Raw genomic sequence first — 13,501 nt, 5'->3', positions numbered from 1 at the left:
GGAATATATCCAGCAGATTAACTACAGCAGTTCAAGTAGGCAGCTCACCACCACCGTCTCAAAGACAATCAGGGAATGCCAACAAATGTTGGCCTATCCAGCCCAAATCCTGCGAAAGAATAAAAGTATTTGTGGAGCTATGGATTATCACATCGCCTGATATCGCAGGTATGTTGTCCTCTGCATAAGCAAAACTGGTGACAACCCATTCTATTAACTAAAATAAGTTCACATTTCTTTTCTAACTCCACTACAACCTTCTTTAATTGTGGCCTGCAGGACCTTGTCAGGCTGAGGTATCTCAGGAGCCAGCATCCTATTTGCCCAAGACAAACAATTAATTTGTCACAAATGAACCTTGAGGTCAGATCAGAATCGTCCCATCAGAAACAAAATCCATTGTGAACACACAAGTTGAACCTGGGAGGGTTGTGGGGAATATTCTGGCTCTGGAGAAGTGGGTTAGTGACCACGGTATTGAAATGAGATTGTATTCTGCACATCTTTGGAGCCACTTGAAAAGAACACCAGCTGACTAGGGGCTGGTTTAGTACAATGGGCCAAACAGCTGGCTTGCAGTGCAGAACAATGCCAGCAGCGCGGGTTCAATCCCGTACAGGACTCTCCGAACAGGTAGTGGAATGTGGTGACTAGGGGCTTTTCACAGTAACTTCATTGAAGCCTACTCGTGACAATAAGTGATTATTATTATTAGGGTTCTGGGACTCAGGAAATCCGGTAGCTGGATTCAGCAGATAACGGTTTGCCAGCACTGCTTGTTGGCCAGGAGGAGCAAAAGCACTCCAATTCCCTCGGCCATCCCTACTCCACGCTTCAACCCATCCATGCCCCACCCCACCGGTCCCTCTTGTAGCCTTCTACGTCTGCATTCCACACCCAGTGGTTCTGCTGTTAAATTCCAGGTTCCCTGGCTACAAACACAGGCCTCCATCCTCTCCCTGGGATATGGGGCTGAAATATCAGCAGGGCATTCAAATCCTGACTTTGTCCCAACGTCCACTCTGATGCACTTTTCAGCAACAGTCACTGAATAGTGATCAGATGTGTGAATCCCGTCCAATCTCTGCCCTATCCATTACCAGCTTTCAGCCGGGAGCACGTACTTAAATAAAAAAGGCAGATTTGGTTGTGCCAGCAAACTACAACAACCGACATTCTCAATTTAGACCACTACAAGCACATAATGGTTTCACAGAAAATTATTTTGGCCGCTGTCGCAAATGACTGGGTCAGTTCATCTGCTGAAACAAAAGAAAAAAAACACAAGAGAGAGAGAGAGCCTGGCAAAGCTGTCACACCCAGATCCAGGATGAGAAAACCCAACCTATGATCTGAAATGGAGACCAGCTGGCGGAAAATAAGGAATTGTGTAAGGAATGTGTAACTATGTTAGCATTCCATCAGGAATGTGCTATATAGGGCAGCACGGTGGCGCAGTGGGTTATCCCTGCTGCCTCACGGCGCCGAAGTCCCAGGTTCGCTCCCGGGTTTGAGTCACTGTCCGTGTGGAGTTTGCACATTCTCCGCGTGTTTGAGTGAGTTTCATCCGCACAAGCCAAAAAAATATGTGCAAGCGAGGTAGATTGGTCACAATAAATTCCCCCTTAATTGGAAAAATGAATTGGGTGCTCTAAATTTATTGAAAAAAAGGAATGTGCTATATTACCAAACTAAAATGGCATGATTACTATATTGTTGAAAGCAGGAAATAATCTCACAATCCACGCTAGAAGCACAGAGATGTCAGTTCTATCTGTTCTTAAAAGGTTCTTGCTCAGTGCCTCAAATTCGACAGGCGTGGAGGTTTAGAAAGCACCATTTATAGATATAGATATAGAATAGAACAGTACAGCACAGAACAGGCCCTTCAGCCCTCGATGTTGTGCCGAACAATGATCACACTACTCTAACCAACGTATTCACCCTATACCCGTAACCCAACAACCACCCCGCCCCCCAATTAACCTTATTTTTAGGACACTAAGGGCAATTTAGCATCGCCAATCCACCTAACCCGCACATCTTTGGACTGTGGGAGGAAACCGGAGCACCCGGAGGAAACCCACGCACACACGGGGAGGACGTGCAGACTCCGCACAGACAGTGACCCAGCCGGGATTCGAACCTGGGACCCTGGAGCTGTGAAGCATTTATGCTAACCACAAGGTTACCGTGCTGCCCATCTAGAATTAAATTAACAGGAACAGTGATTTGAACAACTTCTAAGGCACCAATTTAAACTTTTGCCGATAGTATGGAACGGGCGCTACTGGATTGGCCAGACAAAACTTTCCTTCATAAAGGGTCAGTCAGTCGTATGATGGGCAGTCGATCCATTATTACCTCCTTGACACGAATGCCCAAAATCAGAGAGACTTTCAATGTTTAACCCACAATGGGAGACGGAACACCTGGACACTCCTGGTTCAAAGTATTTGTTACTGAATCATTATACATCCTATCTCTTATAAACCTTTCCAAGACTTTTCCCACAACAGAAGTAAGGCTCACTGGTCTATAGTTACCAGGGTTATCTCTACTCCCCTTCTTGTACAAGGGGACAACATTTGCTATCCTCCAGTCCTCTGGCACTATTCCTGTAGACAAAGATGACTTAAAGATCAAAGCCAAAGGCTCAGCAATCTCCTCCCTAGCTTCCCAGAGAATCCTAGGATAAATCCCATCCAGCCATGGGGACTTATCTATTTTCACATTTTCCAGAATTGCTAACACCTCCTCCTTATGAACCTCAAGCCCTTCTAGTCTAGTAGCCTGTATCTCAGTATTCTCCTCGACAACTTTGTCTTTTTCCTGTGTGAATACTGACGAAAAATACTCATTTAACACCTCTCCTATCTCCTCAGACACTACGCTCAACTTCCCACTACTGTCCTTGACTGGCCCTACTCTTACCTTAGTCATTCTTTTATTCCTGACATACCTATTAGGGTTATCCTTGATCCTACCTGCCAAGGACTTCTCATGTCCTCGCTTGGCTCTTCTTAGCTCTCTCTTTAGAGCCTTCCTAGCTAACTTGTAACTCTCAAGCGACCCAACTGAACCATCACGTCTCATCTTCACATAAGCCTCCTTCTTCCTCTTGACAAGTGATTCAACTGCTTTAGTAACCCATGGTTCCCTCACTCGACCACTTCCTCCCTGCCTAACAGGTACATACTTATCAAGGACACGCAGCAGCTGTTCCTTGAACGAGCTCCACATTTCCATTGTGTCCATCCCCTGCAGTTTTCCTCTCCAGGCGATGCATCCTAAGTCTTGCCTCATCGCATCATAATTGCCTTTCCCCCAGCAATAACTCTTGCCCTGCGGTTTATACCTATCCCTTCCCATCGCTAAAGTAAACGTAATCGAATTGTGGTCACTATCACCAAAATGCTCACCTACCTCCAAATCTAACACCTGTCCTGGTTCATTACCCAGTACCAAATCCAATATGGCCTCGCCTCTTGTTGGCCTATCTACATACTGCATCAGGAAACCCTCCTGCACACATTGGACAAAAACGGATCCATCTAAAGTACTCGAACTATAGTGTTTCCAGTCAATATTTGGAAAGTTAAAGTCCCCCATAACAACTACCCTGTTATTTTTGCTCCTATCCAGAATCATCTTTGCAATCCTTTCCTCTACATCTCTGGAACTTTTCGGAGGCCTATAGAAAAGCCCTAACAGGGTGACCTCTCCTTTCCTGTTTCTTAACTCAGCCCATACTACCTCAGTATTCGAGTCCTCATCAAATGTCCTCTCAGCCACCGTAATACTGTCCTTGACTAACAATGCCACCCCTCCCCCTCTCTTACCACCTTCCCTGAACTTACTGAAATATCTAAACCCCGGCACCTGCAACAACCATTCCTCGCCCTGCTCTATCCATGTCCCAAAATTGCCACAACATCGAAGTCCCAGGTACTAACCCATGCCGCAAGCTCACCCACCTTATTCCGGATGCTCCTGGCATTGAAGTAGACGCACTTTGGACCACCTTCCTTCCTGCCGGTACACTCCTGCAACTTTGAAACCTTACTCATGACCTCACTACTCTCAGCTTCTTGTGTACTGGAGCTACAATTCAGGCTCCCAATCCCCTGCTGAATTAGTTTAAACCCTCCCGATGAGCATTAGCAAACCTCCCCCCGAGGATATTAGTACCCCTCTGGTCCAGGTGTAGACCATCCCGTTTGTAGAGGTCCCACCTACCCCAGAATGAGCCCCAATTGTCCAGGAATCTGAAACCCTCCCTCCTGCACCATCCCTGCAGCCACGTGTTCAACTGCTCTCTCTCCCTATTCCTCGACTCGCTAGCACGTGGCACGGGTAACAACCCAGAGATAATAACTCTGTTTGTTCTAGCTCTAAGTTTCCACCCTAGCTCCCTGAATTCCTGCCTTACATCCCTATCCCTTTTCCTACCTATGTCATTGGTACCTATGTGGACCACGACTTGGGGCTGTTCCCCCTCCCCCTTAAGGATCCCGAAAACACGATCTGAGACATCGCGGACCCTGGCACCTGGGAGGCAACACACCAACCGCGAGTCTCTCTCGTTCCCACAGAATCTCCTATCTATCCCCCTAACTATGGAGTCTCCAATGACTAATGTTCTACTCCTTTCCCCCCTTCCCTTCTGAGCAACAGGGACAGACTCTGTGCCAGAGACCTGTACCCCATGGCTGACCCCTGGTAAGTCCCCCCCCCCCCCCCCCCCCCCCCCCAACAGTATCCAAAGCGGTATAACCTGTTACTAAGGGGAACGACCACAGGGGATCCCTGTACTGACTGCTTACCCCCAGCCCCTCTCACCGTCACTCATCTATCTTCATTCTTTGGCGTAACTACCTCCCTGAAGCTTCTATCTGTGACCACCTCTGCCTCCCTCTCTGCATGATCGCTGCATGTCACCGCTGTGCGCATGCGTGGCCACAGACCCGGCAATTCTCCGGCCGTATCTGCAGGGAACGCCAGGAATTTTACGTGGCATGGCTGCTAGCCCCCCGTCGGTGCGGGGTGGCGCCAACTTTTCTGTCGTAAGACTAGACACATGCTCTAGACCAGTGGTTCTCAACCGGGGTCCACATGGACCCTGGGGGTCCATGTAACATTACTGGGGGCCACACAAAAAAAATACCGAATTGGGGGTGATAACACGGTGATATTTTAGTGGTCCATAGAGCAATTCTACTTCAGAACAATTGTTATTACTGAGAATTAAATTTTTACAGTAATCTACGCCATATTAAAATACTAAAAGTAGAAATATTCATGTAGCTATGAATTGTTTATGGCAATCAAGTAGAAGAAAAAAACTTTACATTTGACAGTGTCGTAAATTTAAAGTTACCTAGAACAAACAGGTGAAAATCACCCATCGTTTCTCCTTGACAAGTTTAATGAATGATTTAACACAGTAATCACTAGAAACTGTGTATATTTGATATGAATTGGTTATTTTTAGAGTAATTTAATTTAATTTAGTAAAAAGTTTTTTTCATTACTTTTCATATTAGAATAAGTTTGGCAACGTACGAAAATACCGCTAATCCGTTTCCAACCCTCACGGTAAGGTAGATGGACTTTAGTCATCGGACAAAATATAAGGATTAGTTTACCACGCATATAAGAAGCTTTTTTTTCTGTGGAATGGCTATGGGGGTCCACAAAAAAAAATTAAGAGGAAAAGGGGTCCATGGGTTAAAAAAGGTTGAGAACTCCTGCTCTAGACATAGCATCAGAATTGGAGAATCCAGCCCATACTCTCCCAAATGGAGAATTCCGCCCCGGATCTTTGTTTTCACATCCCTCCAAGGTCTTGCTTCTCCCTATCTCTGTATCTTCTTATAGCCCTATTAGCTTTCCGGATTTTAGCACTCCATTGATTTCGGCACCTCGCGCATCCCTGATTTTAAACGTTCCCCCATTGGCTGTCATACTTTCAGCTGCCTTGGCTGTAAGGTCAGAGACTGCCTCTCTAAACTTTTCCGCCTCTCTGCATTTCTTCTCTCCTTTAAGATACTCCTTAAAAGCTATCTTTTTTTTTAAATTTAGAATATCCAATTCATTTTTTCCAATTAAGGGGCAATTTAACGTGGTCAATCCACCTAACCTGCAACTCTTTGGTTTGTGGGGGTGAAACCCACGCAGACATGGGGAGAATGTGCAAACTCCTCACAGACAGTGACCCAGGGCCGGGATTCGAACCCGGGTCCTCAGCGCCATAGGCAGCAATGCTAACCACTGTGCCACCATACCGCCCCAAAAGCTATCTTTTTAAAATAGTTTAGAGGACCGAATTATTTCTTTTTCCAATTAGGGGCAATTTGGCGTGTCTTATCCACCTACCCTGCACAACGTTTTTGGTTGTGGGGTTGAGACCCATGCAGACACAGGGAGAATGTGCAAACTCCACATGGACAGTGACCTGGGGGCCAGAATCGAGGCCAGGTCTTCAATGCCGTGAGGCAGCAATGCTCTTAAAAGCTATCTTTCACCAAACGTTTGCTCATCTGGTCTTTTGTAGTTCAATATCAAATTTATTTTTATAACCATATCAAATTTATTTTTATATTATTCATATCCAGTGCCTTGGGATGTTTTGCATCATTTGCAGCGCTATATAAAGGGGAGTTGTTGCTTTTTATGTCCGTCTTCTTCTGTCGAGCTCTTGCGCTGCCTACTTCCTCGATATCTGGATTCGCCTACATATTTTCACAGGGGCTTTTCACAATAACTTAATTAAAGCCTACTTGTGACAATAAGTGATTATTATTACATACATTATTGTGTTATGTGTCACCATTACTGTATGTCTAACTGTTCTGTTGTCTGTCCTACTCTTTTAGCATATCTTCTGCTATGTACTCTCGATAACACAAGATAGGTGTGGGCAGCACGGTAGCACAGTGGTTAGCACTGTGGCTTGCCAGGGTCCCAGGTTCGATTCCCTGCTGGGTCACTGTCGGTGCGGAGTCTGCACGTTCTTCCCGTGTCTGCGTGAGTTTCCTCCGGGTTCTCCGGTTTCCTCCCACACGTCCCGAAAGACATGCTGTTAGATAATTTGCGCATTCTGAATTCTCCCTCTGTGTACCCAAACAGTCGATCTAACTTATCTGCTTTAGCTCTATTCTACCAAGCTGCGTGTTAGTTGATATAGTGGTTGGTAAGCAAATTCACAAAATCTGGTCACTTGTGGACTAATATCAGGAAATTGCTGGATTGTTGCAAAGCCTACCGGTCCTTTTGATTTTTGAAACTCTTTTTATTGGCTTTTCTCATTTTTATAAATAGTTACTGTGTATATATTACATTTTTCTTGCCTGTGCTAATTTACTTTATTTTAGAGAGGATTGTTTTGTCCTTCATTTAACTAACTCTATGTACATTTTGTTGCCCTCTGGATCAGTCTATGATTCCTCCCCGCCTCCTCCTCTCCCCCCCCCCCCCCCCCCCCCCCCCCAATTGGCTTCAGCTACCTTACTCTTCTCTTGTGGTTTCCCCACCTTCCTCCCGCCCCCGCACCTCGGGTTGCGCAGTCCTTTGGTTCCCCATCTATCTTTTTTTTCCCCTCAGCTTATTCCTCGCAGCTAGCCTCGAACAGGTTTTGGAACAGGCCGACGAACTGCCCCCCGAGCACCCAGGAAACTTTCCTCTGACCCTCGGGTGGCGTACTTAATCTTCTCCAGATGGAGTCAACGAGCCAGTCTGCAGCTTTGGGTGGTGCTGCTGATCGCCAGCCCAGCAGGATTCTCCAGCGTGCGATTAGGGAAGCGAAAGCTTTGGCCCCCATCCCCATGTGTAACTCTGGCTGCTCCGATACCCCGAAGATTGCCACCATTGGGCATGGCTTTACCCTCACCCCCACAACCTTGGACATTGCCTCGGAGAAGGCTGTCCGGAACCCAGCAAGCTTGGGGCAAGCCCAAAACATGTGGGTGTGGTTGGCCGGGCCCCTCTGGAACCGCTCACATTTGTCCTCCACCTCCAGGAAGAACCTGCTCATTCTGGTTCTGGTCAGGTGCGCTCTGTGCACCACTTTGAGCTGCATTAGGCTTAGCCTTGCGCAGGAGGAGGTGGAGTTCACCCAGCTCAATCCTTAGCTCCATAGTCCCCATCCCACCTCTGTCCCCAGTTCGTCCTCCCATTTTTGTCTGGTCCCATCCAGTGGTGTTCGAGCTCTGTCCAGTAGTTGTCCGTATATTTTCCCATAAAGCCCCCCCCCCCTTCTCTCTGCTTGTACCTATCAGGTCCTCCAGTAGTGTGTTTTCTGGGGCCCCGGGGTACCCTGCTGTCTCTTTGCGGAGGAAAGAGGTGTCTCAATTCCTGTCCTTTTGCTAGTTTCCACTTCCTCGTCAGTTCGTCCAGTGTCGCCAATCTGCGCCCTACGTAGAAGTCCCCGACCGTCAATGTGCCCCCGTCTCGCCTCCATCTTTTGAAGGTGGTATCTAGCGTTGCTGGGGGTCGGAATCTGTGATTGCCGCAGATGGGGGCCATTTTGGTTATCCTGAAGTGCTGTCTCAACTGGGTCCACATTTTTAGCGTGGCCGCTACCACTGGGCTGGTTGTGTATCTTGTTGAGGAGGATGGGAGTGCTGGGATGGGAATGCCAGGGCCCGGAGGGCCGTTCCTTTACAGGATGCTTCCTCCATTTATACCCAATCTGTGTCGGGTTCTTGTACCCATTCCCTCACTTTTTCTGCCATTGCTGCCCAGTGGTAGTATTGTAGGTTCGGTAAAGACAAGCCCCCTTTGACTTTTCCTCTTTCCAGTGTCGGTTTGGGAATTCTCGGGTTCTTACCCCCACGCAAACGCCATGATTAGACTGTCTACCTTTTAGAAAAAGGCCTTGGGGATGAAGATCGGGATGGATCTAAACAGGAAGAGGAACCTTGGCAGTATGTTTATCTTGATCGTCTGCACTCTCCCCGCCAGGGAGAGTGGGAGTGAGGCCCACCGTTGAAGGTCTTTTCTTACTTCCTCCACCAGGCTGGTCAGGTTCCACTTGTGGATCCGTGTCCAGTCTCTGGCTATTTGGAGCCCCAGGTAATGGAACCTGCACTAATCCTTTCAAGTGTTCCAGTGAAGGCAACCTCGCTCCGGTAGTTTGCCTGACCTACACAAGACACTTCATGCCTCCATGGCAACTTAGGGACAAGCAATTAAGAACAAATAAAAAATGTCACGTACAATTATGGTAAGTTATTTTTTATCCTTTCATGGGATGTGAATGTCATTGGCAAGCCAGCATTTGTTACTCATCCCGAATTGCCCTTGAGAAGGTGGTGGTAATCCGTTTTCTTGAACTGCTGCAGTCTCTTTGTAGATACATCCACTGTGCTGCTAGAACAAAGGTTCTGGGATTTTGGAGCAAGGGTGATCTCGTTCCAAGTCAGATGGAGTGTGGTTTCGTAAAGAACGTGCATGTGGTGTGTTCCCACGTGTCTGCTTCCCATGACTTTCTAGGTGGTAGAGGTCATGGCTTTCAAAATTATAGAACAAATTCTGATAACTGTTCTCATTTCAAACTTTTGCCACATTAAAGTAACTCAAGGAGTGTAATCCAAGTGGACTGAATGTGGCTGAGTTTGATTTAGAGGTTGTCGAGTGTGTTCTAATGATATAAAAACACTAATCACACAAAAGGGATTGGATAAACCTGTGGATTCATTTATTAAGTCCAGGCACATGGTATACATGGATATAAAGCTTGAAGATACCAGAGCTGCGGAGCTGTGTGTGAGTGCTCCGCTGAAAGCAAAAGCGAAGCTAAAACTGGATCACTTGACACACTTCCTTTCTAGTGATGTCATGCTGCGATCCCTTAAAGGCCTATTTCAACAGATGTCAGCTGTGGCTTAGTGGTAGCATTCTCCCTTCTAACTCAGAAGGTCATAGGTTCAATTCTCACTCCAGCCACTTGAGAGTGCTGCATATTTGGAGGGGCCAGTCCTTAGGAAGAGATGTTTAAACTGAGGCCCATCTGTCCTCCAAGGTAATTGTAAAATATGCCATTACAATATCCTGAAGAAGGAGTCAGCCCGGTGTGCTGGCCAACATTCATTCCTCAATCTACATTAGAAGAACAGATTATCTAGCCATTACTATATTGCTATTTGTGGAACCAGCTGTATGCAAATTGGCTGCCTGTTTCCTACATTACAAAATTGACATGACAAAAAGGGCTTTGAGATGTCCTGATGTCGTGAAAAGCTCCAAATAAATGCTTGTTATTCTTTTAAAACAGTAAAGGCTTGCTGCTTGACTCATAAAACCCATCATCAGCCACAGAGAGTTGGGCAAATGTGATTTAATCCAGCAGTGCATTGAGGGTTAAGAGTGACAGGCATGGGTGGCAAGTTGCTTGCCTGCCAACTTGGCGCAGCAGTGGGCCCACAAATAATGTGGACAATTAAAACTTATAAAACAAAACACTGTTTGGTTTCCTGTACCTGTATACTTACTTGATAAGAGTTCGAGCAAAGCGGTATGTCAATCAGTATGTTATTGAGATTGAGTTAGTTTCACAATATTATGCAGCATTTTGCTATCGAATGTTTACAGTGTGTTTTGGTTGTTTATGAAAAGTAGCATTACCTCAATGCCATATAAACTCGATATTATATAAAATCAAGTAAATTGTTTGCCTTGTTTCAGGGTTATATGATGGAGAACCGTATCCCGGGCCTGAAATGTGACTCTGATGTATTCGTAACCTTTGAGGGTGACAATGTTGTTATGCTGCAGGTAAGGTAATTGCAACATGACCCTGTGTACTTTATGCTGCCCACATGTGATTTGATGTGATTTGCATCTTTCTGAAACAAGTAACGTCTCTGCAAGCATCCTTGCTTCCCATTTGTGTTCTGAGCAGCCAAATCTTTGATACTCAAGTCAACGTTGCCCTTTTGATTCTCGATCACGCCAACTACTCCTTCAGCTAACTGCTCTATTCTGTCACAGCATCCTTTGGCCCCCATTATGGGCTGATTTGCATAAACTACTGTGGGCAGAGTCAAATCAGTTGTGGTAAGAATGGCTGCTTTCAAGTCAACACATTTTCCTTCGACACACTCATACAGAGAACATATTCTTCGGTAAACAATTGTTGGTGTTTCAAAGTTGCTTTTTGAATATGAGAAACATCTTTAATGGTTATAAACTTAGACACAATTTATTACTGCCATACGTTGATCAGGAGGAAGTGTTCAATAAAGTGTTGGCACTGAAAGTTGATAAGGCACCGGGGCCAGACGAGATGTATCCAAGAATATTGAAGGAAGCGAGAATTGCAGGGTCGCTGGCCAGAATCTTCCAGTTTTCTCTAGACTCAGGGGAGGTGCCAGACTGGAGAAAGGCAAATGTTAGGCCCTTGTTCAAAAAACGTTGTAAGGATAACCCCAGCAATTACAGTTTAATATCAGTAGTGGGCAAGCTTCTAGACACAATTATTCAGGGTAGAATTAGCAGTCACATGGAAAAATGTGGGGGGTTAGGAAGAGCCAAAGGAGAAACAGTATTTAACTAACTTGCTGGAGTTTTTCGAGAAGGTAACAGAAAGGGTTGATGAGGGTAATGGTGTTGATGTGGTGTACATCGACTTCCAGAAGGCATTCAATACAGTGCCACACAGTAGACTTCTTTTCAAATTTAGAGTACCCAATTATTTTTTTTCCAATTAAGGGGCAATCCACCTAACCTGCACATCTTTGGGTTGTGGGGGTGAAACCCACACAGACATGGGGAGAATGTGCAAACTCCACACGGACAGTGACCTGAGGAACCCGGGTCCTCAGCGCCACACAGTAGACTTGTGAGAAAAGTTAAAGCTCATGGAATAAAAGGGACAATAGCAATGTGGATAGAAAATAATAGGGAACAGAGGCTAATGGTCAATGGATATTTTTCGGGCTGGAGGAGATTTGTAGTGGCATTCCCCAGGATCACAATGCAGGTGGGGGCCAATGGTGATGGTGGTCAACCGGGATGAGACAGATTGGGGCTTCCATTGATTAGATGGTTGGGCCTGGAGGAAGCAGTCTTCCTCCTCCTTGTTCAGAGGCAGTGCTGCAAAGCACTTGCCTCACGAGTTCAGTTTTCCTCGCCCCTTAATGCTGCTGAGTTTCCCAAGGCCAGGGAAACCCAGCCACTTGTGGTTAAAATGAAGAAACACGACAGAATTATAATATTTAAATGACTAACCGTGAGCAGATCGGCCCCAGCTCAGTTTTGGCTCCAATTGAAAAAGTGTTTCTATTTCACCCTCGGGCATGACCCCAACCCACCTATTTGGGGGATTTAAAGTTCAGCACATTGTTTCAGCAGGAAGTGGTGTTTTGTAGCCTGTGATGACAGTAAAAAAAAAGAGATTGATACAGGTTAAAAAAAAATCAATAATTGCAGTAATCTTTGTAACATCTTGCACCATGGAAAGTGCACTTTTCATTGTGAGGTCACAAAGTGTTATTGTTTACTAACGAGAGAGCGAATGCAGTGGGAACAGAAGTTGGCAACTTTTGTCAAAGTAAGTTGCAAATGGAAATGTTAATAACAGAATCATTTTAATAGAGAAAAAACGTTGCATTTGCTCCAGGTGCTTCATAATCAATTGAGTACAAGTAGGCGGCACGGTAGCTTATGGATGGCACGGTACACAAGTGGTCAGCATTGTTACTTCACAGCGCCAGGGTCCCAGGTTCGATTCCCGGCTGGGTCACTGTCTGTGTGTGAGGAAATGAATAAATGAATGTGATAAAATTAGAATTATTAGTTAAGATAGGATAGTTAGTAGGGCCGGCTGATGGTAGGGGGCTCACAGACAAAGAACAAAGAGATTCAGCCAAAGCCTCTTTGAAACTATCGGGGGAGGGTGGCCGCATGGTCAGAAGGTGAAGAGCATGATGGGGTTACAATGCAAAGTGACCAATTAGGATATAGGGCCAGGTCAGAAGGTGTATAGAATGACCAATGGGAAGCTTATATGTGACTCTTACTGTGATTTTGAATACATCAGCAGAAACCCTTTTGTCTTCTGTCTCACTTACTGCGGAACTCACAGGAGGCAGCTGTGTGTCCTGGAGTTCTCCCAGTAGGCCAGCCTTGCAAGTTAGTTATTATTAAATGATACTATACCTACAAATCCATCTCTCGTTTTATTGAGCCAGACTACCGGGTGAAGAATTTGTAATCAACATGTGGAGTCTGCATGTTGTCCCCGTGTCTGCGTGGGTTTCCTCCGGGTGCTCCGGTTTCCTCCCACAAGTCCCGAAAGACGTGCTGTTAGGTAATTTGGACATTCTGAATTCTCCCTCCGTGTACCCGAACAAATGCCGGAATGTGGCGACTAGGGGCTTTTCACAGTAACTTCATTGCAGTGTTAATATAAGCCTATTTGCGACAATAAAGATTATTATTATAGTCACTGTTGTAATCACGACAGGAAACCTGAACACAAGGTCCCATAAAACAGCAA

The 13,501-nt window shown here is 45.8% G+C and overlaps 1 protein-coding gene across 3 annotated transcripts in view; it reads left to right on the top strand.

Moving 5' to 3' along the window:
- The window catches only part of acoxl (acyl-CoA oxidase-like), a 531,095-nt gene that overhangs the window by 361,436 nt on the left and 156,158 nt on the right, over positions 1 to 13,501 (top strand). For all 3 annotated transcript variants that reach the window (XM_038799111.1, XM_038799113.1, XM_038799112.1), the window contains exon 13: positions 10,687 to 10,776. In XM_038799111.1, coding sequence (XP_038655039.1) covers positions 10,687 to 10,776 — 90 coding nt within the window. The remainder of the gene's footprint in view (positions 1 to 10,686; positions 10,777 to 13,501) is intronic.

Source organism: Scyliorhinus canicula, chromosome 6 (genome assembly GCF_902713615.1).
Source record: "Scyliorhinus canicula chromosome 6, sScyCan1.1, whole genome shotgun sequence".
In the NCBI taxonomy this organism is placed as follows: Eukaryota; Metazoa; Chordata; class Chondrichthyes; order Carcharhiniformes; family Scyliorhinidae; genus Scyliorhinus; species Scyliorhinus canicula.
The sequence above is the reverse complement of the archived record's forward strand: the minus strand, read 5'-3'. Positions and strand labels throughout refer to the sequence as shown.